This window comes from Phyllostomus hastatus, unplaced genomic scaffold, assembly GCF_019186645.2.
Source record: "Phyllostomus hastatus isolate PE091 unplaced genomic scaffold, TTU_PhHast_1.1 phas_scaffold_46, whole genome shotgun sequence".
NCBI classification, from domain to species: Eukaryota; Metazoa; Chordata; class Mammalia; order Chiroptera; family Phyllostomidae; genus Phyllostomus; species Phyllostomus hastatus.
Genome location: NW_025334032.1, coordinates 29,322,728 through 29,348,015, shown reverse-complemented (window position 1 = coordinate 29,348,015; position 25,288 = coordinate 29,322,728). Strand labels below are relative to the sequence as shown.

The 25,288-nt window shown below is 39.0% G+C and overlaps 2 protein-coding genes across 4 annotated transcripts in view; one reads left to right on the top strand and one right to left on the bottom strand.

The window, feature by feature from the left end:
* Nucleotides 1-7,259, bottom strand: part of PURG (purine rich element binding protein G) — a 35,650-nt gene extending 28,391 nt beyond the window's left edge. The window contains exons 1-2 of one of the 2 annotated variants that reach the window (XM_045821166.1): nucleotides 7,043-7,259; nucleotides 5,869-6,732 (exon numbers count right to left, since the gene is read on the bottom strand). In XM_045821166.1, coding sequence (XP_045677122.1) covers nucleotides 5,869-6,726 — 858 coding nt within the window. In that variant the 5' untranslated portion in view covers nucleotides 6,727-6,732; nucleotides 7,043-7,259. Of the gene's footprint in view, nucleotides 1-1,507; nucleotides 6,733-7,042 lie in introns of those variants that run through there. The other variant, XM_045821165.1, reaches the window with a different exon arrangement.
* A 403-nt stretch (nucleotides 7,260-7,662) lies between these two features.
* Nucleotides 7,663-25,288, top strand: part of WRN (WRN RecQ like helicase) — a 122,648-nt gene continuing 105,022 nt past the window's right edge. For both annotated transcript variants that reach the window (XM_045821508.1, XM_045821506.1), the window contains exon 1: nucleotides 7,663-7,869. The gene's annotated coding sequence lies outside the window, so the exon portion shown is untranslated. The remainder of the gene's footprint in view (nucleotides 7,870-25,288) is intronic.

Here is a 25,288-nt window from a genome sequence, read left to right as displayed (position 1 = left end):
GGATTTGACCAAGTTGTTAAATGAATTATTCATTAATAATCTTATGCCTTTCTTGTCAAAAACATAAAAGCTCATGTTAATAAATAAAGAGTTTGACAGTCATGACATAACCTTTTTCTATAGTCCTAGCACTCGTTTGCTCTTAAACTCACTTTTTTTCTAAAAATAATAGTAACAGAATCAGTAAAAAATTGACTGAAAGTGATTAATTTGTTAACATTTTTAATATGGGTGATTTTCATTAGAGAACACAATTAATCTAAAGTAACACTTGGTTAAATAATTTAACATCCTGCAGTCTTGATCTGTATTACTTCAGGAAAAAGATCAATACTTTGGAAGAAAGGGGGAAAATAGGAAGGCAAGATGGTTAGGCTTCAGGGAGAGAAACAATATTCATATATTTTAAAATTAATATATACATATAGTATTAGCGTTTTAAGTAAATACCAATGGGAATCATTCAAAATTTCCTTGAGGCTCTCTTGGGGTAATAACATAAATGTTATGTTAACTAGATCAAGTATGGTATCGAAGTAAAAGGAAAATAGTCACTCATAATGACAGATCTAAAATTGATACTAGTGGGTACAGGATAGTGTATGGGACACGTTTTCATTTGCATGTTTAAAAAGAATATATGTATGTACACATATGCTTGTACATGCAGAGTAACCCTAGAAAGGTATACAAGAAATTGGTAACATTGGTTGCTACTTTTTACTTTCTACCCATCTGTAGCAATGTAAATATTATGCTTTTCTTACTCAAAAATACTGATTAAAAACCCACTACTAAAATAAATTTAAATTACCTAAAAGTCACGTCAAATTAAGAAAAGACTTTTTTTCACATTATACAAAAAATATAGGAATATCTTGTTTTTCTAAGATCCACCTACATAAATGTGGGTACATTTACTTTATGACAGAGTATGTAACTATAAAAACTCCATTTTCACATGATTAAGTGGGGAAAACACATTTTCCCCGCACGTCACTGCGACAACATTGTGGACCACGGATCGTCTGGACAGCATGCTAACATCCTCATTCTCTTTCTCTGATGGGCTAGCCATTGGCCACTAATTTCTCTATGAGATTCAAGAAATCCTTAACGTCAGACAGATTTTAAGAATCTTATTTGGCAGTGATGAATTTTATACCTGTATTATTCTGTTGGCATAGAATCAATTTTAACTTCTTTTAGTGGTTTACTTTAGATTTTTATCCTGCCAAAGACGATTGGTGTTTCAGTAAAGGCGGATTTCACACTATGTGGTGACTAAGCAAAGTCCTTCCATAAAGCTTGAAATCAGATTTTTATGAATCGTTCTAATGAAAGGCATTTCAAAATAAGCAGGAAAAGAAATCTTACATTTATGAAAAATTATCTTCAGGACACCACTTAAGAATTCAAATGAGGTCCTATTCACTTAACATATTAATAAACCATAAAACAAAACCTAAAGGAATGATTGTACATTTTTCAGTGGTAGCTGCTTGTTAAAAATGAGAGTCTAAGGGTATATTCCAATTTCATCCTCTTCAAATTGTGCAGCTCAAATAAATGTTTATTTTACTGAAAATATTTGCAAAATTACAATTTAAATACATGATTATATTAAGATAGGATGACTATTTATCATGTATTCTTACCCACAGATATAAAATAAATGCAGTGAATATAGCATACTCTTGATGAATTGTTAGTACACAGTGTTTCTTAGTGAAGTACATACAACCTATTATTAAGCAACAATCATCTAGTTTTCAAATGTACATCTTAGGAAGTTTTTAGGGTGAAAGGATACACTAAGTCCCCCAATACCCTTTTTGTTTGGTGAAAGTTAGTTCTTCTGCAAATTTTGAAATAATATACTTATCTCAGCAATTGTTCTTGGGCTCTTTGCATTTCCTCAATTTGAAATTTTATTTCTTTAGTCTGGGTGTTTTCATAATGACACCATGTCAGCCAACCATACTTTTAATTCTAATACAATCATGTACTGTCTTTTCATTAGTTATTTAAACACACATCAACAATGAAACAGAATCATTCAAAAAAAATTTGTCAGCACAAATTCCCGAAATCAATTTTCAGGGTATTATGGGGAGTCTCAACTAAATATAGTCTCAACTGTAATATTAATCTGAGTTAGAAATAGGTTTTTTAAAATTGATTCTAGTCCTTAAAAATACAAATATGAACTCTACTTTAAAATTCTTTGTTAAATGTATTGGGATTTATTTCAAAAGCATCTTCTACCCTTCTCCATTACACTGATTTAATGGAAACTTGTTACTACAGCAGTTCCAACACAAACATATGCATGCAAGAGATCACCCTATAGATTCTAACTACATAGTTATTGAAACACATCCCACCTGTCAAGTGGCATAAATGTACATCTTATATATACAAAAGGTAAAGTGCATTATTAAATTAGTGAACTGACAGATTGTCTGCCTGGATCATATAGCTTTCAAATAGACAAATGTGAAATTCTCTCATTAGAACCAATTATTTCAAGAGGTTCCAACTAGCTTTTCCACCCTGTCATTTATTTTTTGGCCATGCTCTTTAGTGCAAATAAGCTTGTGTTCGACTCAAGTTTAAGGGACATGGCAATTTGGGGCTTTAACAAGAAAAATTATAAAATGTGGCAGAACATTAATACTTTTATAATACATTGCATCTTTTGCATATAAGCAACAGATTAGTGCTGCTTTCAGTTGCTAGGAGCACACTGCCAACTATTATGAGGAACCCGTTTCCAAATTTCATACTATTAGCTTATATTATTACAGTTTGAGTCTGTACCACATTAGCTTAGGTTATTATGTGCAAACATCATCAGTGTTTTAGAATTATACAGTAATTTTGGTTACTAACTTTAATGCTCATTTTTTGACTTCTACCATCCAGTTGCCTGAAGAGTTTATCTTCAAGGCAGGGATCCTGTTATTTTGAAGAATACCATGTACACTTGCAGCTCCATTTATGTCACAAATGACAATAAATAAAATGTATATTGCACAGATAAGAATAGTAGCTTATTTTATAAGATACATGGCAATACATGTCCTAATACCAGAGTTTTGAACTGGATCTTATTTGATTATGGCTAATGATTGATTGGGAATTTTATGTATCAAAAACATAGCATAATTTCATTTTTCAATGAATACATTGACTCTGAGGAAAATGAAACAAAAGGACTGGCAGAAGGCTTAATGATTCTAAAGTGTATTCAATTGCCCGTAATATATGGTATATATGCATCTATCCAATCTGTAGCTTTGACATGGTAAAAACTTTGAAGTATATATACAATGTAGAAAATTTGGCTGCTTGACTAATGCTTTACTTAACTAATTAGTGCAAAATTAAACTAATAATATTTATATACAGTAAATTAAAGATATTTATCTTTGACATAGTATTGTGTGTCTGTAATATATATCATATATTACATACACACACATAAATATATATATATAGACACACACTTAAATATTATCAGACTAAAAACCAAAAATGGAATCATTTAGACTTAATGAATATAAATATTTTGGAAGGGAAGGTTTTAAGAGAGAGTATACAGTCACAGCAATAGTGATAGGAACACTGAAATACTGGGATATTCACAGCTCCAGTTTGCCAAAATCTGACAGGTTGATTATTATTAATAGGCACTATGATGGGCAGCAATAACAATCAGTAGTACAGTAATTCAAGTGCACACCACTCCTTTATATACCCAAAACTACGTTTACCAAGCCTACAATAGTTTTTTACAGTTAGCACTGTTTGAAGAGCCTTGCTACTTTTAGGGTCTCAACACCCACCATGTGCTATTAAGTCTAGTACTAACATTATCTTCTAACCTTCAGTTGTTCCATAGTGATCCAGAAGGTCCACAATTAGAATGAACTAATGACATTCCTTCATACTACTTCAGGAAATGTGAAATACAGTCGGCAAACCAACACCAGCATATGGGTCTGGGTTACTGAATGCTTGTTTTTAAGTACCATAAACCAGTGAAATTAATTTTCTTAATGCATATCATAAAGTTTCCTAGTGACCTTACTTAAACGTATGTGGGGACAAACCTCTGAAGGAAAAAAAATTGTTAAAATAACCTTGAGTTACTTATAGCATATAAAAGAAGAGCTATGTTCTGATCTCAATCCATGCAGCCAGCTCTCATTAATGAGAGCTATATTTGGGGGTTGAAATCAGTGTCTGGCCCTTAAACATGGTTATATGGACTTATTGTGTGGGAGGGGAATAAAGCCAAGATCAAAGACAACAATTTCATTCAGAATAAAATGTAGCTCAACAGATAAAAATTCAGTCAGTTAATACAGGGTGGGTTGGTACACATAGACACTATAACCACTTGTTTAAAAAATTGCTTAGGTGTTGAAAAATTGCTGTGGCACTTCCTGGAAAGTAATTTTTAATGCATGTAAATGGGTGAGTCTTGTTTTTAAAGTAAACCTTGTTAAGTATTATAAAGAGCACCTTGGAAAATGCCTGAATTTTCCTTTCAAACATATTTATAACCAATATTTTTCCCAGTCTGAAAATTTATATGCTAAATGCTTTTTAGAAAAATCCTTTTTTTTCTCCCCTGAAATTAAAACATCTGTAAAAGTCAGGTTTATACTGGAAGTGTTGACTCAGTTTTAACGGTGGCAATTGCAAAAGTGCTAGTAAAATATATTATTACAGACGTATTTTTTATTTCAGTGAACTGGTGCACCAACCCCTCTGAAAGAAGAAGCATAAAATATAACACCTTAAGTCCATGATATATTTTGGGGAGAAAACCTCTCATAATCTTCAAATTAGCATGAAAACCTAAAACATCAAGATTTCCATGGCAAAGCCACAGGACGAGGCTTCCCCGTCAGGTGACATAAAAGTAATTCCTGAAACTTTGGAACGTCAATAAAAATATATGGTATAATAAACACAAGTGAACATGAAATTGATTCTAACTAACTTAGAATAACCAATTAAAACTCTCCCATGACTTTGATATGGCAACGCTAAACTGTAGGGTTACCACAAAATGTGAAATTAGAGAATACTATAGTAACTCTAAGATTTGATACTTTAATGTTACTGTTTAATATTCAGTTATCCAATGGATAATTAATATATTTCTACTTGTAGTTTTATAAATATATTTACACTATACTTGAGGTCAATTTCTGTTTCTGTGGTAATGGCCCTACAGGTAAGCTTAGCAGCTTTTAATGAAGTAGGAATGGGGTACTTTTGGGGGGAACTTGTTAAATAGTAATTCACACTTCCATATTAAGTATATGTATCTTTTTTCAGGATTATGTCATAGTGCAATGTAAATCTTAGTTATGGTATTTAGAAGGTCAGAATGTCACATTTTGTGCTGATCTGCATACTTCAGTAGTCTGGAGCAGATGAAGCAGCTAAACTATTTAGCTCTAGGAAGGTGGGAATTCCCATACGAATTATAGTGTTCTGTGTATAACATAACATGAGAAATCGGACTCCTTGAAGTATTATAAAGTATAGAGGTATTACTAATAACACAGGGCCAAAAAAGAGGAAAAACTTCTTCAAATGATTATGGATCAGTACTTTTGGCCAATTTATGATTTTAAATTTTGCCTGATGGAGTTCAATTTCACTCTAGTCGAGGCATTCTTGTTCTTCACCACTGGCCCTTCTGCCATCCATTCTCTTTTCTTTATGGCTGTTGCATATTTTCCTCATCTCTTCTTCATACTTGATAAAATTCTCCCCAAACCTTGTCCAAGCTTTGAACGGAACAGTAATAGTATTACGGTAAGGTGGCCTCACCTCACTTACCTTCAGGAAAATTCCATATTTATTAGAGCCCACATCAAAGTAGAACCTTTTATTGTCCACTCTGAAAGAAGTCCCCTCTGGGAGTTCAAGTGGGTCATCGTCTCCACCTCTTCGTTCTTCTATGTCCCCTTCGCCATAGTCTTCAATTAGCTGAACCAAGGCATCGCGAAACTCAATCATTCCTTGTGCAGGGAGGACAATAGTCTGCTCTTGGCCCAAACTGTGGCCAAAATAACCTATCATGCCAGTCCCCCGCATCATGGTTTGTCTAATCCTTAGGAAGCGACCCCGCTGATTTTCCTTTAGGTCCAGATAGTATTTCCTATTGTCCCTCTCTATGTAGTCTGTTTTGAGGACACTGTGAGGGTGCTCCTCCGACCCCACGGAGACTGGTGGGGAGGGTGCCGAGTGCTTCAGTCTCCTCCTGGAGGCTTGCTCTCTGCCGTGGCCATGCTCTTGCCGGTGGCCCTTCAGACCCAGGTGGGCGTAATGCTCGATGAAGTCCCCTAGACAGTCCTTCAGCTCTGCTGCCACTGACAGGGAGAGGGTCAGTTTACTCTTTCTGATATTGTCCTGCCGGCCTCTCCCGATCCAGACTTCAGCTATCTTTAGGAACCGGCCCCGGGAGCTTTGCTTCACGTCTAAGTAAAACCTCTTTTTCTGGATGTCCACTCGTTTGGAGGCCAGCTCCTGGATTTCGGCTGCGCCCCCAGGCTGATGAGGGGTGGCTGAAGCCCCGTAGTGGGGGTAATGGGAGTGCTGGGCCTGGGGATAGAGTCTACTCTTGCTTAGGCCGGAGCCCCCCACATTCTTGCCTCCGCGGCCGCCGCCGCCTCCCCTTCGCCTGGCTCTTTCCATCTTCAGCTGCAAGTGACAAACAGACACACGGGGCGGGGTGGGGGAGGGGTGTTGAGAACAATCGCAGACGCCCCTCGGCCTGCGCCGCTCCCGCCTCTGCCCGGGACCCCCACGCCAGGCTCTGTTCCCACGGCGTCGGCCGCCCCAGAGCCCAGCTCCTGCCCCAGCCAGAGGGTCGGCGGCGGCCGGCGACAGACCCAGTTCTGCACCGCACGCTCAGCATCCCTCCGCCGCTGCTGGCCTCCCGCTCCCGCTTGCCGCCGGGCGCCCGCTTGGAGCTTGGGAGCTCCAGGGTCCCCAGCCGGCAGACACTCACATCAGCACTGCCATCATCGCCGTCGCCGATGCCCTTCACGACCGCCGCCGCCGCCGCCGCCAGCTCTCGGCCCCTCCGCTGCAGCCGCCGCCCCCCGCCTGCTCCACCGCCTTCGCCGATCGCAAAGCCGGGCGCCGGAGCAGCCCGTCAGGGGCATCGCCCGCGGCACCCACAGCCGCCGCCCCTCCTGCGGCCGCTGCGGGGGCCGCCGCCTCTCTCCCGGCACCGGCCCGACACCGGCCGGGGAGGGGGGGGGGTGGGAGGCGGGGAGGGTGGCGGCGAGGGGCGGGCAGTGGACCCCGCCTCCTCCAGCTCAGCCCACGGATGGGAAGAGGGGGTCTCGAGTTCTCCCTTGGGGCGCGCCCCGACTGAAGCTCAGCGCGTCAATGAGAGGTAACCGGACAGGTGTGAAAATGGGAATCAGGATCGGGGGTGGCGAGAGTGCTCCGACTTCTCCAGGTTTTGCTGGGATGTAGGACTCTCGCGGCCCACGGCACCCGCACGGAAACTACAATTCCCGGAGTGGCCCGCAGCGGCCAGAGTCCCCGCGCATGCGCGCCGCCTAGCCTGCTGGCTCGGGCTTGGAGCGCAGCGCCCCGTAGAGCGGGAACGCGGGCGGGGCGAACCCTGGAGGAAGGGGTGGGGATGTTGGTCTCCCACAGTTGAGGTGTACGGTGTGCGCCGCGACGCTCCGGCGTGCACTCGGAAGCACGGGAGTAAAGTGTGTAGAATTGGTGTGTAGCGTGGATGCCTGGGTTCCAGGCGGTGCTGTCGTGGCGCTCCTCAAGTCATCCAGCTGGAGACCCGTTGAACTGGCTCTTCTCCGGGTAACATGTCCTCCCCACTCCTCTAACGCCGGGTCCAGACTACGGGGTATCGCCCGAGCCTTCTCCCACGCTGGAGGTGCTCAGTCCCCCTAGGCGGTGTGTGGGAGATTCCTTAGAAACGGAGACCTTCTTTCTCCGGTTCACCTCCCGAGCACCCCGGGAAAGGCCTCCTGACCGCCTGCAGGCCTTAGCGGAGCTTCTGTCGGTCGGGAGTGTGCTTCCCGGTCCCTCCAGCCCCCCAGCTTGTGCGAGTGGCCGCCCTTAGGATACTGTCTTTTCCATGCTGTCTTTACTGCTGTAGAAATTGAGCCACTCGATATTTACACAGCAAAGCCGAGGGACGTAACTTGCTATGTGTAATTTGGCAAACTATGTTGGATTTCTTAAGTTGAAATTATTCAGTCCCTACTGTGTGTGTGTGTGTGTGTGTGTGTGTGTGTGTGCGCGCGCACACACGCATGTGTTTCCTGGCTGAATCTTAGTTGCTTTACGTATGTAAAAAGACTACTACTCCCTATGGAAGAGAGTGCTACCAGCTTTTAAGGTAGAGTACTTTAGAATGTTGTGAATGTTTAGGGAATTGGAGCTCGGGATTGGTAGGACAGTTTACATTCGATGTCATTGAATAGGACTGGTCTAGACTGTTCATATGCATTTGGAAGTCATCAGTGTGCTATAGATAAATTTAAAGCCATCAGACTGGATGGGATCTCCAAGGGAGTGAATGTAGACAAAGGAGAAAGAACAAGTCTGTTACCTGAATCTGTAGTGCTGTGATGTTTAAAGATTGGAGAAGTAAGGAAGGACCAATGAATGGTACTGAGAAATAATTCTTACTGATGTAGATGAAGAAGCAAGAATTGTAACAGAAGCCTAATCAAGTGTTTCAAGAAGGTGGGTGTGACTGATTGTGACATGTGCTGCTGGTGCATATACCCAGATAAGGATTGAGACTTGACTGTAGTGTATGACAACATGAAGGGCATTGGCAACCTTGATATGAGTCCTCTTGGTGGAGTGGGAGAGTGGGTTTGAGACACCGTGGAAAAAGTGGAAATATATATGTGTGTGTGTGTGTGTGTGTGTGTGTGTGTGTGTATTCCTCAGTTGGCAAGCTAGAGATGTAGGAAAGCTAATGGTATAGCTCCAGTGCAAGTCTGAAGGCCTGAGAACCAGGAGAACCAGTGGTATATGTTTCAGTCTAAGTCTGAGCCCAAAGGCCAGAGAAGACTCATTCCTAGCTGGAAGAAGGTCAGGCAGAGTGAATTCTCAATTACTCAGGCTTTTTGTTCTGTTCACACCTTCAACAGATTGGATGAGGCTCACCTACATTGGGGAGGACATTATTCAATTTACTGATTTAAGTGTTAATCTCATCCATCACAGACATACCCAGAATAATGTATAACTAAATATCTGAGCACCCAGTAACCCATTCAAGTTGACACTATAAAATTAACCATCACAGTAGAGTATATTGACATAGATGCATTGACATGAATAAATTTCAGGGTAGGAGTTTTTTTGTTTTTTAAAAGTCAGTTTTAATTTTTCGATTACTGTTGGCATATAATACTATATTAGTTTCAGGTGTACAACTCAGTGATTAGACATTATATAAATTACTAAGTGATCATCCTGATAAATCTAGTATCCATCTGACACCATACATAGTTATTAGGAATATTATTGACTATATTCCCTATGGTGTACTTTACATCCTCATGACTTTTCTGTAGAAACCAATTGTACCTCTTAATCCCTTCACCTTTTTTTTACCTATCCTCCCAACCCTCTCCCAGCTGGCAAACGTCAAAATGTTCTCTGTATCTATGAGTCTGTTTCTGTTCTGCTTCTTCCAGGGTAGGTGTCTGTGTAAGGTCTTTTTTGATTGCTTAAGTGAAATGTGAAGCAAGATCATCAGTTGAGAGTGAGGATGGGGAAAGAGATATGATAGGTTTAAGTAGAAAGGAGAAGATAGGAACTAGAAGGTGAGGATAGTAAATAGATTAGTGAGAAGTTGTAGAATTGCTAGGAAGACAAAGGGCTTACTTGAGGTTGCTGGTCACAAATTCAAGGTGAGACCAGTCACCATGGTTGTGATTTTCACCTGCTACATTCATTCACTTGCATAGCTACAGACACAGAATCAGCAGAGAACTTGCTTTTAATCAGGGTTAGAGTTTTGCCAGGAGAGAGTAATGAAGTCAGAGATGGGCAATGAAGTGAAGGGAATTTGCAAGGAAATGGTTACAACTTTTTAATTTAAATTAGTCAAGGGAAAGATGACTGGATAAAGAAGATGTGGTTGTATACAATGGAATATTACTTGGTCATAAAAAGAATGAAATCTTACCATTTGTGAAAACATGGGTGGACCTAGAGAATATCATGCTGAGTGAAATCAGACAGAGAATGACAAATACTGTGTGATTTCATTATATGTGAAATCTAAAGAATAAAATAAATGAACAAACAGAACAGAAACAGACTCATTGATACAGAGAACAGACTGATGGTTGCCAGAAGTGGGGGGTGGTGTTGTGGGGCTGGGTGAAAAAGGTGAAGGGATTAAGAAGTACAAATTGGTAGTTACAAAATAGCCCTGGGGATATGAAGTACACCATAAGGAATATAGTCAGTAATATTGTAATAATGATGTATGGTGCCAGGTGGGTACTAGGTATGTCGATGGGTCGATTTGTAAATTATATAAATGTCTAACCACCATGCTATACACCTGAAACTAATATAAAATAATACTGAATGTCAACTATAAATGGGGGGAAAAAGAAAAAAACTGGTCAAGGAGGAATTAAAGACTATGCCAGGGTGCAAAGGTACCAGAATCATTGGAGTATAGGTCCCCGTTGGATCAAAAGATTGGGTTGAGTTTCTGGAGGGAATGAACTTGAAAAATAGGAGGTGCTCTGTGGAGAGCAAGATGCTTGGAGCTGATGTTGTGGAGGGATTCAGTCACTGGGAGTGACATGATATCCTCATGTAAACAAATGAGTGGAGCAAGGGGTAGGTAAGATTATTGGAGGAGAGCTAGTCAGAAAACAGAGACACCGTCTTCCTCAGATATTGTACATCAAAGGTCATGACCCACCGGGTAAGTAAAGGGAGAAAAAAAGGTAGAATATTGATATAAATGGCTACAGTTCTGATGGTGATCATGACGATAATTGTCCATTAATGTCCAAGTCAAATACCATCAACTTAATCTATATCTAACTCTGGAAAGTTAGGTACTGAGTTACATATAGTTATGTGGCAACTCATAGTCAACCCGTAAACCCTTCATGAACGTTTGTTCTTGGGCCAAAGTCTTCTCGTAAGAGTAGCAGGTCTTTTCTTAGTTGTCAGTTTGAAATTCTTCACCAAAGGCTTATTATAATGCAGCTTCTGTAGAAGTTTTTCTTGGTTTTCTGTGTAGGCTTCTTTGACTTGTCTTGTCTTTCAGGGTTGTGGATAACTTATGGTGAGAAGGCAGGCAGAACAGGAGAACTCTATGACCTAGTAATTTCATACTTAGCAATCCATCCTATGGAGCTAATAATGCGAATGTCTAAATGTACAAAGGGTGTTCATTGAACATTATTCGTGATAAAATTTACAAGCAACCTGTCATCAGTGGGGATTTGTTAATATTCAATAGGGACATCAGTATAAATAGGGATATATTATAAATGCAGATAGAAGCCTTCAAATAATCATACTAAGAATAGGCATTAGGTTTTACTTACTCTGTTTCTTTCAGCAGGGATGCTTTCAGTCAGTTAAAGGAGAAACCAAATCAAACTAGCGTTAGCAACAAAGTGTTATTTATTAGCCTAGTTAACTCACAGCCTGAGACCTTGGGACAAGTTCAGTCAGAGCTCTGACTTTGTACGGCCCTGTGCTTGGCCCTCTTCCATGAAGGAGGCATGAAGGTGCTTAATCTTTAAGGTGGTATCATGTATGGTTGAAGGTGACTGTGCAGCAACCATGCTATGCATTTCTTTCTTCCCATCTAGCAGGAGCAAAGGCATTCTTTCCCATACCATGGAAGGAGAATTCTGAGCTTTGCTACAGTGGAACCACGTTGGATGGAATGATTAGGCACAGGAGATGGATAGGAGGTGGAGAACAGAGAACTGAAAACTGGGTCGTAGCTCTTCTCCCTGAATCAGTCGTGTGGAAAGGGGAATGGGATTTCCCTATTGGCCTTAAAACAGTTGGGTTTCATTCCTGGTGCTGATCTTGAGGTCCTCTCATTCAAAAAGTTTTGCTTTTACACATCGAGGGCTCAGGTGGGGAGGGCTAAATGGTATGTTACTCTCTTGTTTTCCTAGTATTAAGGTAGTCAGCCTCTTTTTTGCTCCCTTTTCGTTCTTGATTTGACTAAAACCATGAGACTCTGTTTACACTCAGGATCCCAAGGGGGAAAACTATGTCACTTTTGACTTCATGATTTACAGAGGCCCTAATATTAAATATGATTGCAAGATATGATTGCAACTCTCAGAGTGCAGGAAAGAGGTAGAAGAAGAAGGAGGGAAGCAGAGAGGGAGAGAGAGAGAGATCATGCGTGTTGAGAAACAACCTATGGACTGTTAAAACTCTCCCTTCGAGTACCTGACCTTCATTCTATTCCTGTTTTCCCTGTAAGGGCCCCTATTAATGGATAGGTATCCTCCTGGATTCTTCTTTGCATTTCCATAGACATAGAATTTCATTTTATACTTTAAATTTTTAATGGCAACTATTATGGACACCTAGTTTTTCCTGTTTCACTTAGCACATATGTAGAGAAGTTATCATATTAATACATATAGCTGTATTTTATTCTTCTGTCTACTATGCCATATTATGGATATATCATTGTTTATTTAACTCAATTTACTGTACTAACTGCTTCTCCAATTGTTGCTATTACAAACTGATATAGTGAGTGTCTTTTGCTTATGTCCTTGTGCACATGCGCATGTATTTCCATAGAGTGCAATAATTGCTGGCTTGAAGGGTATGCATATTTTAAATTTTGATATTAACTTTTACAAAATGTCTTTGAAAATGGTGAGCCAGTTTCTGTTCTCTTGCCAAAACTGTAGATGATTAACCTATTTAATTTTTGCTAATAATGGTGTATTGAAATTATAGACCATTTTGTTGGCTTCATTTATTGTATACTTTGTTCTTAAAGATTAAAAGTACTTCCTTTGTCATATGTCAAATTTCTATATTTACACGGATCTATTTCTGGGCATGGTATATTTTATTCCATTGATTTATATCTCCATTTTATGCTAGTTCCACACTATTTTAATTGCTGTTTTTTTGTGTTGTTTTATATTTAGTGGAGCGAGTTTCCCCTTACGGATCTTATCTTTCAAAAACAATATTTACTGTTCTTGAGCATTTTCTTTTTCTAGTGAACTTTAATATAAACTTGTGTGTTTTCATGAAAATCCTGCTGACATATTTTCTTGGTGTTGCTTCTTCAGCTTATTGACTTAATTAATATCTTTACAGTTTTGAGACTAAGTATCCAGTAACTCAGTATATCTTACCTAGCTATTCTTTGGTGTCTTAGTAAACTTCTCTAGTTTTTAAAATGGTTCTTAAATATTTTATGTTAGGTTTATTCCCCAGTAGGTTTGTCATTTTCGCTGTTACTGAGTTTAGGTATGTTCTATTCTCTGATTCTTGCTCATATGTAGAAAAGTACTGGATTTGGGTATGCTGATCTTGAATCTGGTCATCTCAGGAATATTTGCTGCTTTTAATCAATTAGATAAATTTCCTGCCCTCAAAGAGTTATTGGAGAAAAATTATTTTGGGAAACTTGTTTTTTGGTAAAGACTGGTCAATAATAGCAGCTAAACTCTTTGAAAGGCAATTGTCTTTCTTTTTTGATAAAATGCTTAATATATGGGAAGATTAAGAAAGAGGATGGTCTTGGAAGAACTTCTCGTGGGGAAATAAGAAATTGGAATAATTTCACATTCTCTCCTAAGTAAGTGGAAACAGTGGCTTCCCTCCCGCCTGAGCCTGTTTGAAGCCTTTGCTCCTTTCTGACTCTGCAGGTTCGGGCACTGCATTTTTATGGTCTCTTTCCCCTTTTTGTCCGATAGGCTCGCTCTTCAGGGGAGGGCAGAGGTTCACCCTCTCTTTAGGTCTTTTTGAGGCTGAGAAGATAGAGGCATGAGATTTGCCTGGTGTGTGGTAGGCAAAATAGAAGCTCTTGGGAAAAATGTCAAAGCTTTGTTTCCTCCGGACATTTGATGTTGCAGGCATGAGGCATCATCTGTTGATTGGCACCTCACCTGTTCCCGCTGTTGATTCCTAAACTGAAGGCACTGAAGGACAGTAGAAAGGTAATTGGACTAGAAGATAACTTTTGCCTTCTTGAAGGTGTCATGAAATTGCTAGTTTTCCCTTGTATTCATTTTGTATAAACTTGCCCTGTCTGAAGATATTCTATTAGTCCGTATTGAAGAACTGCATTGGGTAAATTGATGGTTGCTTTCAGAATTGTGTATTCATTTTTTCCAGTTTCTTTTTCATCCAGTCTCCAATTTTATCTTTCATTCATCTTTCAACACTTAACTTGGTCTTACTGTAAAATTTATGCATTTTTCTTTCTACCTGGCAATGCTGAATTTCAAACCAATGCTGAGTTTGCATCCTAGGTTAAATTTTACTCCTATTTAGTTGAGTTATACTTTTCTGTTTAATTGCTCTTTAATGTTATGTTGATTCTTATTCTGATTTAAAAAGGTTTTGAAATTATATGAAATTATGAAAATTTTGTAATTGTAACTTTGTATGGCTATTTTATTTATAATTTATAATTTATTTTTATTTAAGATAAGGGATTAAAGGAAGAAAAGGATTGACCATGTAATTTTATTTCCTTTTATGTTTGTGTATTAGTTAGAGCACATCATTGTACCGATATGCCAAGGTTGCGGGTTGGATCCCCTGGTCAGGGCGCATACAAGAAACATCCAGTGAATGCATAACTAAGGGGACAACAAAGCAGTGTCTCCCTCTCTTCTCTCTCAAATCAGTTTAAGAAAAGAATGCAAGCACAAAAAACTTGATTGAAACAGGCTTAAAAAGTGAGGAAATTTGTTATTAAAATGTAACTTGAAGGCTGGCGTAGTCCATGGACGGTGACCCCCTTTCTCATCTTTGCCTTCTTTCGTGTTGGCTTTGTCCTCAGGCTGACTCCCATCATGGCGGCAAAATGTCTGTGGAAGGCCCAGGCTTCCCCTTCTCAAGTAGAGGGCATCTCTTCCGGTAGCTTTCTTACAAGAATGAGACAGTGCCATTCCCAGACCTGCCCCTCCCAAAACCACCCCTGTTGTGTCACTGGCCTGAATTAAGTCATGTATTTTCTCCCTACACTAAATCAAGGGGGATGCCTTGAGTATAGGCCTGAGTTTCAGAATCCCCCTTGGGGCAAGGGGGATGGGGTGAGCGGGATTCACCGTGGGAGCTGGGAGTGGGGCGGCTCCCCTTACCCACGCCGGCTTGGTGGGTAATTGTTCATTATCTGAGTTCAATTTATGCTGCTGTAAGAAGTGTGCAGAGTGGAATGGATGCTTGGTAGGCAACCATCAATGTCCCCCTGATAATGAGTCGTATAAAATTTCATCTCAGGCCACATAAACTACCAGTCATAAATATAAGAGGAAAAATAGGCAGACGAAGCAAGTTTTAAATGGACTTACTTGAAAACTTTCTCTGCACTTTCCCAGTTTATAATGGTTGATTTCGCTGACTGGCTATAGCTACTTTCAGAACAGAGGAAATTCATTAAAAATAATGAATTATTCAGTTGGATGGTGAAATTCAGTTATAAAGCACTTCCCTGTGCCACGGATTCAATTCAGGTCAAGTCATGTTCTGGTTTATGGGCAGCGCGGCTTTTCACAATGACACAGCACGGAGAGCGGCTTCATCGTTTCCCTCTGCTGCTAGCACTTTAATGCATTTCATTGTATTTATTTGGTTGGTTCCATTTATACTTTATGTCAATGGACTTCATTAATACAAATTTTTATTTATACTCTATTAATACAAATTACATATTTGACAGTACTGAAAATTTGGTAGATACTTACAAAGGAATAGGTCTCTCAAAAAAAAACCCAAACAAACCCATCATCCTGTTACATCCTGTTTTTTTTAATGTATTTTATTGATTACAGTTGTCCCATTTCCCCCCTTTACTCCCCTCCACCCTGCACACCCCCTCCCACCCACATTCCCCCCTTTTAGTTAGTGTCCATGTGTCATACTTATAAGTTCTTCGGCTTCTACATTTCCCTTTCTATTCTTGCCCTCCTCCTGTCTATTTTCTACCTACCATCTATGCTACTTATTCTCTGTAGCTTTTCCCCCTCTCTCTTCCTTCCACTCCCCATTGATAACCCTCCATGTGATCTCCATTTCTGCAGTTCTGTTCCTGTTCTAGTTGTTTGCTTAGTTTGTTTTTGTTTTTGTTTTAGGTGTGGTTGTTAATAATTGTGAGTTTGCTGTCATTTTACTGTATGTTTTTTATCTTCTTTTTCTTATATAAGTCCTTTTAACATTTCATATAATAAGGGCCTGGTGATGATGAACTCCTTGAACTTGACCTTATCTGAGAAGCACTTTATCTGCCCTTGCATTGTAAATGAAAGCTTTGCTGGGTAGAACAATCTTGAATGTAGGCCCTTGCCTTTCATGACTTGGAATACTTCTTTCCAGCCCCTTCTTGCCCCAAAGGTCTCTTTTGAGAAATCAGCTGACAGTCTGATGGGCACTCCTTTGTAGGTAACTCTCTTACTTTGTCTAGCTGCTTTTAAGATTCTCTCCTTATGTTTAGTCTTGGGTAATGTAATTATGATGTGCCTTGGCATGTTCCTCCTTGGGTCCAACTTTTTTGGGACTGGACTCTCTGAGCTTCCTGGCTTCCTGGAAGTCTATTTCCTTAGCCAGAATGGGGAACTTCTCCTTTATTATTTGTTCAAATAACTTTTCCACTTGTTGCTCTTCTACTTCTCCTTCTGATACCCCTATAATTTGGATGTTGGAATATTTTAAGATGTCCTGGAGATTCCTAAGCCTCTCCTCATTTTTTTGAATTCTTGTTTCTTCTTTCTTTTCTGATTGGATGTTTCTTTCTTCCTTCTGGTCCACTCCATTGATTTGAGTTCCAGTTTCCTTCCCATCACTGTTGGTTCCCTGTACACTTTCCTTTATTTCACTTAGTGTAGCCTTCATTTTTTCATCTAATTTGCAACCAAATTCATCCAATTCTGTGAAGCATACTGATTACCAGTGTTTTGAACTGTGCATCTGATAGGTTGGCTATTTCTTCATTGCTTAGTTGTATTTTTTCCAGAGGTTTGATCTGTTCTTTTGTTTGGGTCATTTTTTTTGTCTTGATGCCCATCTTGTTACTTTTTAAAATTGCATTGGCTTACATAGCCAAATCAAATGCTAATAGGTAGTTATTTAGCTTTTTTTTAATTTGCTTGCTTAGATTATTTTGAGGGAAGTTAGGATTAGCAGAAATCTATCAATAGATCAATAAAAATGTTGAAAACCTCTTCTGGGATATAGTGAGGGCTTTGTTGTGGATTCTTTGGTTCCTCCTTGTTTTTCTCTCTCTACTCCTATTTCTGTTAGTTCACTGAAAAGTAGAAAGGAATTCTTAAAAAAATTAAACAATATCATATAAATTACATTTTCTACAATAAAGTATAGATTATGTGTATGTGTATATATTTGTGTCTATATAGGTAGTTATACATATATAGTATATATATAGTTATATATAGTATATGTATATGGTAAGTATAGATATACTCAAAGGATAAGGTTATATTTTCAGAAACTATGTATTATTATAAATTATATCAAACCCAGAATCTTAAAAATTCATTGCATTGTTGATTACATTTGAAAAGCTTTTTGACTAGAAGCTGCCTCTCTTGGTAAAAATACCATAATTGTAAAGGTAAAACCCAAAGAGTCTAACCAAAATAGGGTGTTGTTAACCAAATTGAGTTGCTGAAGCATTTAAGCTGCTTTGGGTTTATAAGCTTTCTGTGTTAGGTTATTGAAAACACTTACCAATTGAATCGTATATCAATCACTGAAATTTTTTTCTCTATATTTTTTTCTACATGAAAAAGTTAGGTGAGTATGTGAGTATTATTGTGGTGATGTAGATTATAGTCTGAAACCTTCTAAATATAAGTTACTAGAGAAAGAAAATAGATGCATGTTGAAATTCAGTACTCTTTGGGTCAGGTACGATGGGAAAGAATGAAGTCTTAGATAAATGATAATTTTCTCTTCTCTATTTGAATGTGTCATTTGAAAGAACATCCAGATGTTCTACTGGAGAAGCACTTCATTGCTTAATTAACTTTCGGTACATTTATATACTTTGTCTAGTGTGTGTGGTTTGGTATCTCTGTTTGAACCCACAGATTCTCAGTTTCTCTCAGTACACTAATGGGGATGAGGTATAACAGCAGCAAAAGATCTGTTCCTACTCTGTAGTACACCAGCTCATGCGTAACTGCAGTTCAACAGATGTGACGCCTTATTTATCTTCACATTGATCCTGTGGTCAGTAAGGCAAGTGACCACAGCAAGTAATATAATCAGGATTTAATCCTATTTTTACAGTTGAGAAAATGAAAACTTGGGAAAGTGAAGTGACTTATCCAAAGTCACATGAATGCTAAATGGCCAAGTGTCAAAAAGTATAATTTTCCAAAATTTGAAGACCATTTCTCATACAAATGTAGAATGGACACATGTCTCATTTATTCAGGAAACCAACGGGAGATAAATTGGTTCAAAGAGGAACAAAGATTATACACAGTATTAGTCAACATTCTTCAGAAAATCAGAACCAATAGGATAGATAGATAGATAGATAGATAGAACGAGATTTATTACAAGGGATTGGCTTATGCAGCTATGGAGGCTGAGAAGTTCCATGATCTGGCACCAGCTAGCTAGTGGTATAGTTCCAGTCCGTACCTGAAGCCCAGAGAACCAGAGGAGCCAATGATGTATGTAAGTCCTGCTCCTAGTCCAAAGGTCCAAGAACCAGGAGTGTTGATGTTCAAGGGCAGGAGAAGATGGGTGCCCCAGCTTAAGCAGAGATCAGTTTGTTCTTTTTGTTCTATAGATTGGCTGGTATCTGTCCTCACTGGTGAAGGTATTATTCTTTGCTCAGTGTCCCTATTCAGATGCTAACCTCTTCCAGAAATAATGTATTTCCAGCTCTGGGCTGGTAACCCTTAGCTCCGTCAGGCTGGCATGTAAAATTGACCATCACATACAGACACTGAAGAAGTTTGAAATAAGGTTGATAGGTTAGATGCAGAGCTGTCCTATAGGGCAATAATAACCATAGCCTTTGAGATGATTTTATGTACTGGATAGAATTCAGTTGCATCTTGTAAAAAGTTGTAAGTTAATATGAAACTTCATAGAGTCTGAGTTTTTAATCAGTAGTAAATAATGAGTCAAGTAAAGGTATGTTCCCTAATGAAATAATCCATGGGTGATTTTGTGCTCCTGTATGACATTCAAAGGATAGACTGACCTTTCTTTGTCTTTTAACTTTTGGATTTTTTTTTTTTGACACAAAGCAACACTGGAGCCTAAGTTTTCTGATTCTAGGTCTTGATATCTTTCTACTCTAATTCTTTCCTTTTGCATAGTGTAATTTTTAGTACTAGAGCAGCCTGCTAACTTTTGCAATATCAGCTAGCTTTTATTAGTTTTCTTTCATGCACAGTGTTGGTGATAGAGCTTTCTTCCTCAGAGAAGCTTTGTGAAACTCGATGGGCATTGTAATTACAATTTGCTTAAGTGCACAAATTGAGAAATTGAAGTGGTAGCTGGCTACTGTGATTGCTCTTTCATGGCATTTTGTTAGCAAATTTCAGAGCATTTGTAAACATTCTTGCCATTTTAAATTAAATAATCAGATATAAAACAGTATATTTCAGCAGATTAGCTTTTACATATTTTAAACAAAATACAAGTGATATATTTTAGGTAGTAAGTGAAGATTGATCCACATTAAACATTATAATTGCCTATTAGTGTCAAGCATTGAACTACTTACTGATAATTTTGTCTTGGGCTAGAAATCGTTATTTGTACATGCCATTGAACTTACCAGTGTGATTTTTTTTGGATACATTTCAGAAAGGTTGTGATACTTTATTCAGTTTAGCACTCAAGAAATTAGGCAAGTCAGTTACTGTGGTAACAGTATGTATTAATTTCCTTACCTTAACGGTTTTAGGAACAAAGAAATCTCTGAGCTAATCCACTGAAACCCAATTTTCTCTTGAGACTGGTGTTAGGTCTGTCCACTCTTTAGAAGATAACACCATTGTAGGTGGAAAAATATTGTGCTCTTGAGATGAATTTCTAGTCTTAGAGAATGAAGTAGAGTGTGGTTTAAAAGCTAGATCAGGGGTGTCAAACTCGTTTTCACCGGGGGCCATGTCAGCCTCCCAGTAGCCTTCAAAGGGCCAAATGTAATTTTAGGGCTGTGTAAATGTAACTACTCCTCAACAGTTAAGCCAGAGCTTGGTGCTGCGGCCAGGTAGAAACAAGGTGCCGAGCTGGATAACACAACGTGCCGAATTCAGCCTGCGGGCCTTGTGTTTGCCACCTGTGAGCTAGTTGATTAAAAAGCTATTGTTTCTTAGCTAATTTGGAATGCGATTGGTTTTAATTTCCCTAAATTTGTTCTAACTTAAACTTTACTGCTGTGATTTCTATTGACATGAACTAGAAGTGGATTTAGTAGACAGTTTCTCTTACTATCTAACTGCTGTTAAATAAAATCACTCAAGATGAATTTCTTTCAAAGTATGTTATAATTTTGGCAGATAAGCTCTTAACATTTAATTGACTAATATTACTAACCCTATAGTAAGCCCACTAATTTAGCTATCATTTTGTAACTGTTATTTTAAAAAAGCCTTTACTAAGAACTTGTATTCTTAGTAGATATTTTATGCCTGCATTATGGTGAGTAAAAACTAGCTGGGTGGTTAATAACAGCCACTTTGGAAATTTTCCAGTCTTAGAGCATTTTGTCTGTGTTTGTGAACAGCAGTTGGCAAACTGGCTAGTAGGTCACATTTGACTAGCAGCTTGTTTTTGGACTGATCACCAGCTAAATGGTTTTCATATGTTTAAGTGACTGAAAAAAACCACAAGAATAATAGTTCATGAAATTTTTATAAATTTATATTTCACTATCTATAAATAAAGCTTTATTGGAACATAGCCATGCTTATTTGTTCAAATATTGTTGTTGGCTTTTTTACAATGATAAACTTGAGTAGTAGCTACAGAGACAATTGGCCCATGAAGCCTAGAATATACACTATCTGACCCTTCAGAGGAAAAGTTTGCTGACTCTTGTTCTATAGTATAAAAATCATTGTTCATTGAAGAAAAATCTTTCCCTTTTTTTTGGGCAGACTTCCTCCTCACCATCCCCAATTGCTAAGAAACAAATTTTCCTTTTATTTTAATCCTCACTTGAGGATATAGTTATTGATTTTATTTTATTTTAAAATTATATTTTATCGATTATGCTATTACAGTTATCCTGATTTCCCCCCTTTGCTCCCCTCCACCCAGCACTCCCTATTCCCTTAGGCAGTCCCCACACCATTGTTCATGTCCATTGGTCATCAGTATAAATTCTTTGGCTACTCCATTTCCTGTACTGTGCTTTACATCCCCATGGCTATTCTGTAACTACCTGTTCGTACTTCTTAATCCCCTCACCTCTTCACCCCTTCCCCATACACCTTCCTCCCATGTGGCAACCATCAAAACACTCTCCTTGCCCAACATTCTGTCTCTGATCTTCTTGTTTGCTTAGTTTGTTAGACTCAGTTGTTGATAGATTTGTGGGGTGTTTTTTTTTTTTTTTGCCATTTGTATTGTTCATAGTTTTGATTTTTTTTTTAAATAAATCCCTTTAACATTTCATGTAATAATGGTTTAGTGATGATGAACTTCTTTAGTTTTTTCTTGTCTGGGAAGCTCTTTATCTCCCTTTCTATTCTAAATGATAGCTTTGCTGGGTAGAGCAATCTAGGCTGTAGGTCCCTGCTTTTCATGACTTTGAATATTTCTTGCCAGTCCCTTCTAACCTGAGTTTCTTTTGAGAAATCAGCTGACAGTGTTATGGGAACTCCCTTGTAGGTAACTAACTTCTTTTCTTTTGCTCCTTTTGAGAATCTCTCTCTATCTTTAATCTTTGGCATTTAATTATGATGTGTCCTGGTGTGGTCCTTTTTGAGTCCATCTTGTGTGGGAATGTCTGTGCTTCCTGGACTTGTATGTCTATTTCCTTTACCAAATTAGGGAAGTTTTCTTTTATTATTTTTTCAAATAGATTTCCAATTTCTTGCTCTTTCTCTTCTCCTTCTGGCCCCCCTATAATCTGAGTGTTGGACCTCTTGAAGTTGTCCTATCGGCTGCTTATACCATCCTCATTTTTTTGGATTCTTTTTTGTTCTTGTTCTTACCGGTTGTTTTTTGGTTCCTTAAGTTCCAAATCATGGATTTGATTCTCAGCTTCATCCACTCTCATGTAGTTTCCCTGCAAGTTGTTATTTATTTCAATTAGTGTGTCCTTCGTTTTTGACTGGATCTTCGTTTTCATGGTGTTGAGGACCTCACTAAGTTCCTTGAGCATCCATCCTTATAACCAGTGTTTGGATCTCTGCATCTGGTGGATTGCTCATCTCCATTTCATTTAACTCTTTTTCTGGAGTTTTGATCTGTTCTTTCATTTGGGCCATGTTTCTTTGTCTCCTCATTTTGGCCTCCCTGTGTTTGTTTCAATATATTAGGCAGAGCTGCTTTGACTCCGTGTCTTGGTATGCCTTAGTATGGCCTAATGTAGTAGGTGTCCTGTAGGGTCCAGTGTCACAACCTCCCCTAACACCCAAGCTGGGTTCTCAAGGTGCACAGTTCCTGTGGGCTGAAAACACCCTCTTCTTGTACTTGATCCTTGGTTGCTGTTGGCAGGTCAACGGGAGGGATTTACCCAGACCAGTCAGCTGCAAGATTGTCTGTGACCATTTACCACCAGCCTCTATCCTCCATGAAGCATAGCTGTGCAGGGGTAGGGTGGTGGTGCCTGGGTGTGGTCTGTAGTTGTCCACTGGGTGTTCTGGCCCTGGGGTTTCCTGGGCGATGCAGGCCAAGGTTGGCCCCCACTTGTGTTTTGCCTGGGGCCACCCTGCCTGAGCTACAAAGCAATCTGAGATGGCTGCTACTTGTACTGAGGTTGGAGATTCCCAGGTGAAGCCAAGCTGTGAATCTAGGCTGGCTGCTGCTATTGCTGAGGCTGGGGCTCACTGAGGCTTGCTGTTGCTTATTGGAGAGGATTTAGGAAGTTGTGCAGCATAAGCCAAGACCGTTATTCACATGGAAAAGCAGCTTGGGTGGGGCCATAAGCTGGGTGGCCCAGAGACTCTGGGGATTGCCAAGAGGGGGTCAAACAGTGTTAGCCAGGTTGATGGAGTCTCAGATATGGCATCAGCTTGCCAGCTCTGTGAGGGGAGGGTTTAGAAAAGAGACAGTGGCTTCTGCTTGTCTTGATGCCAGCCACTTCAGTTTCTCCCTGTATACCACTGGTGCCTTTCAAGCTGCTACCCTGGTGCTGGAGCTCAGAGGGAGTGAGTCTGAGTAGGTGAGTCCGTGTGTGGGTTTTTTAATACAAACTCCTTGGGGCTCCAGCAGTTTCTTCCACATATTCAATCCCTGCTGGTTTTCACAGCAGGACGTTCTGGGGACTTATCTTCCTGGCACTGGAGCCCTGGGCCAGGGGACCGGTTTAGACTGGGGCTCCTCACTCCTGAGATTTCCCTTCCGAATTTTTATCCACCATATGTGAGTGAGGGACCAGCCCATTCCTTGTCTGTGTCCCTTCTACCAGTCTGGATGGATGTGGTTTCTTTAATTCAGTGGTTGTCAGACTTCCATTCAACTTGCCATCTGAAGGTTCTGAGGGATGGTTGTTCTATATTTTAGTTGTAATTTTGATGTGGTTGTGCGAAGAGTTGAGCTATGTCTGCTTGTGCTGCCATTTTGACCAGAAGTCCCTGTTTATTGATTTGAGAGTGAGAGAGGAAGGGGGGAGAGTGAGAAATGTTTATATAAGAGAGAAACATTGATGGGCTGCCTCCCATACATGTCCTGACCAGGGATTGAACCTGCAGCCTAGGTATGTGCCCCAACTAGGGATCAAACCCACAGCTTTTTGGTGTATGGGACAACGCTCCAGCTCAGCCACACGGCCCAGACAGTAACACATTTTTCCTAGAAAATTTGGAATATGTAGAAAAGTATACAGAAGAAAATTAATAATGGAATAAATATAATAAAAATGATGTGAAAAAAGATAATTTAAAGCCATCTGCAGTTGTGGAATAACTTTAATATTTTGTATGTATTTCTCTAGAACTTTAAAAATATATAATATGAAATATATATCTATGTAATTATATATTATATATGTACATGCACATATACAAATATACACATATTTATTGTATAAATTACAATAACTTGCTTTTTTCACCTTTTACATTATAAGAATATGTTTTTAATAACTGCATAGTATTCTGTTTAATGGAACAATTTGTTATTTAACCATATTTCCATGTTGGACATACAGTCTGTTTTCAACTCCTTTTATTATGAATATGAGATCTATCCAGAAGGTATCCAGACATGTACTGTACTTTGCCATGTATAATGTGCACTTTTTTGTCCAAATTTTTGAGGGAAAGATAAGGATGCACATTATACATAGGTAGTACTAATTTTGTATCTATATAAATGTTTTTAATTCTTTTATTTATGCTTTTGCATTAAAAGTGTAGCTCTAGAAAGCAATAAGGATATTCATATGCAAAGTAATACCTGAAATATGATAATTTGTTTTGTTTCTAATTATAAATAAAAAATTTAATTAAAAAATTAAAATGTAAGACTTTTCCTTAAAGTTTGGGCCAAAAACATGGGTGCATATTTTACGCAGGGGCATGTTACACATGGCAAAATATGGTAACATGAAAAATAGAAACATTTATTGAAGAAGATATAAAATACAAGAAACATTGTGCATAGGACAATGATGCCTCAGTCCCCTTCAAAGTAGGCACCTTGGGACCTCACAGTTCTCCCAGTTGCCATCAGCTGCCCGTCATATTTTCCTGAATCTCATCAATAGTCTAAAATCACTTCCCTTTCAAAGGTGATTTTAGTTTTGGGAAAAACCAGAAGTTGCAGGGCACCAAATCTGGGCTGTAGTGGGGCTGAGCCACCTGGGTGATTTGATATTTCACCACAAAAC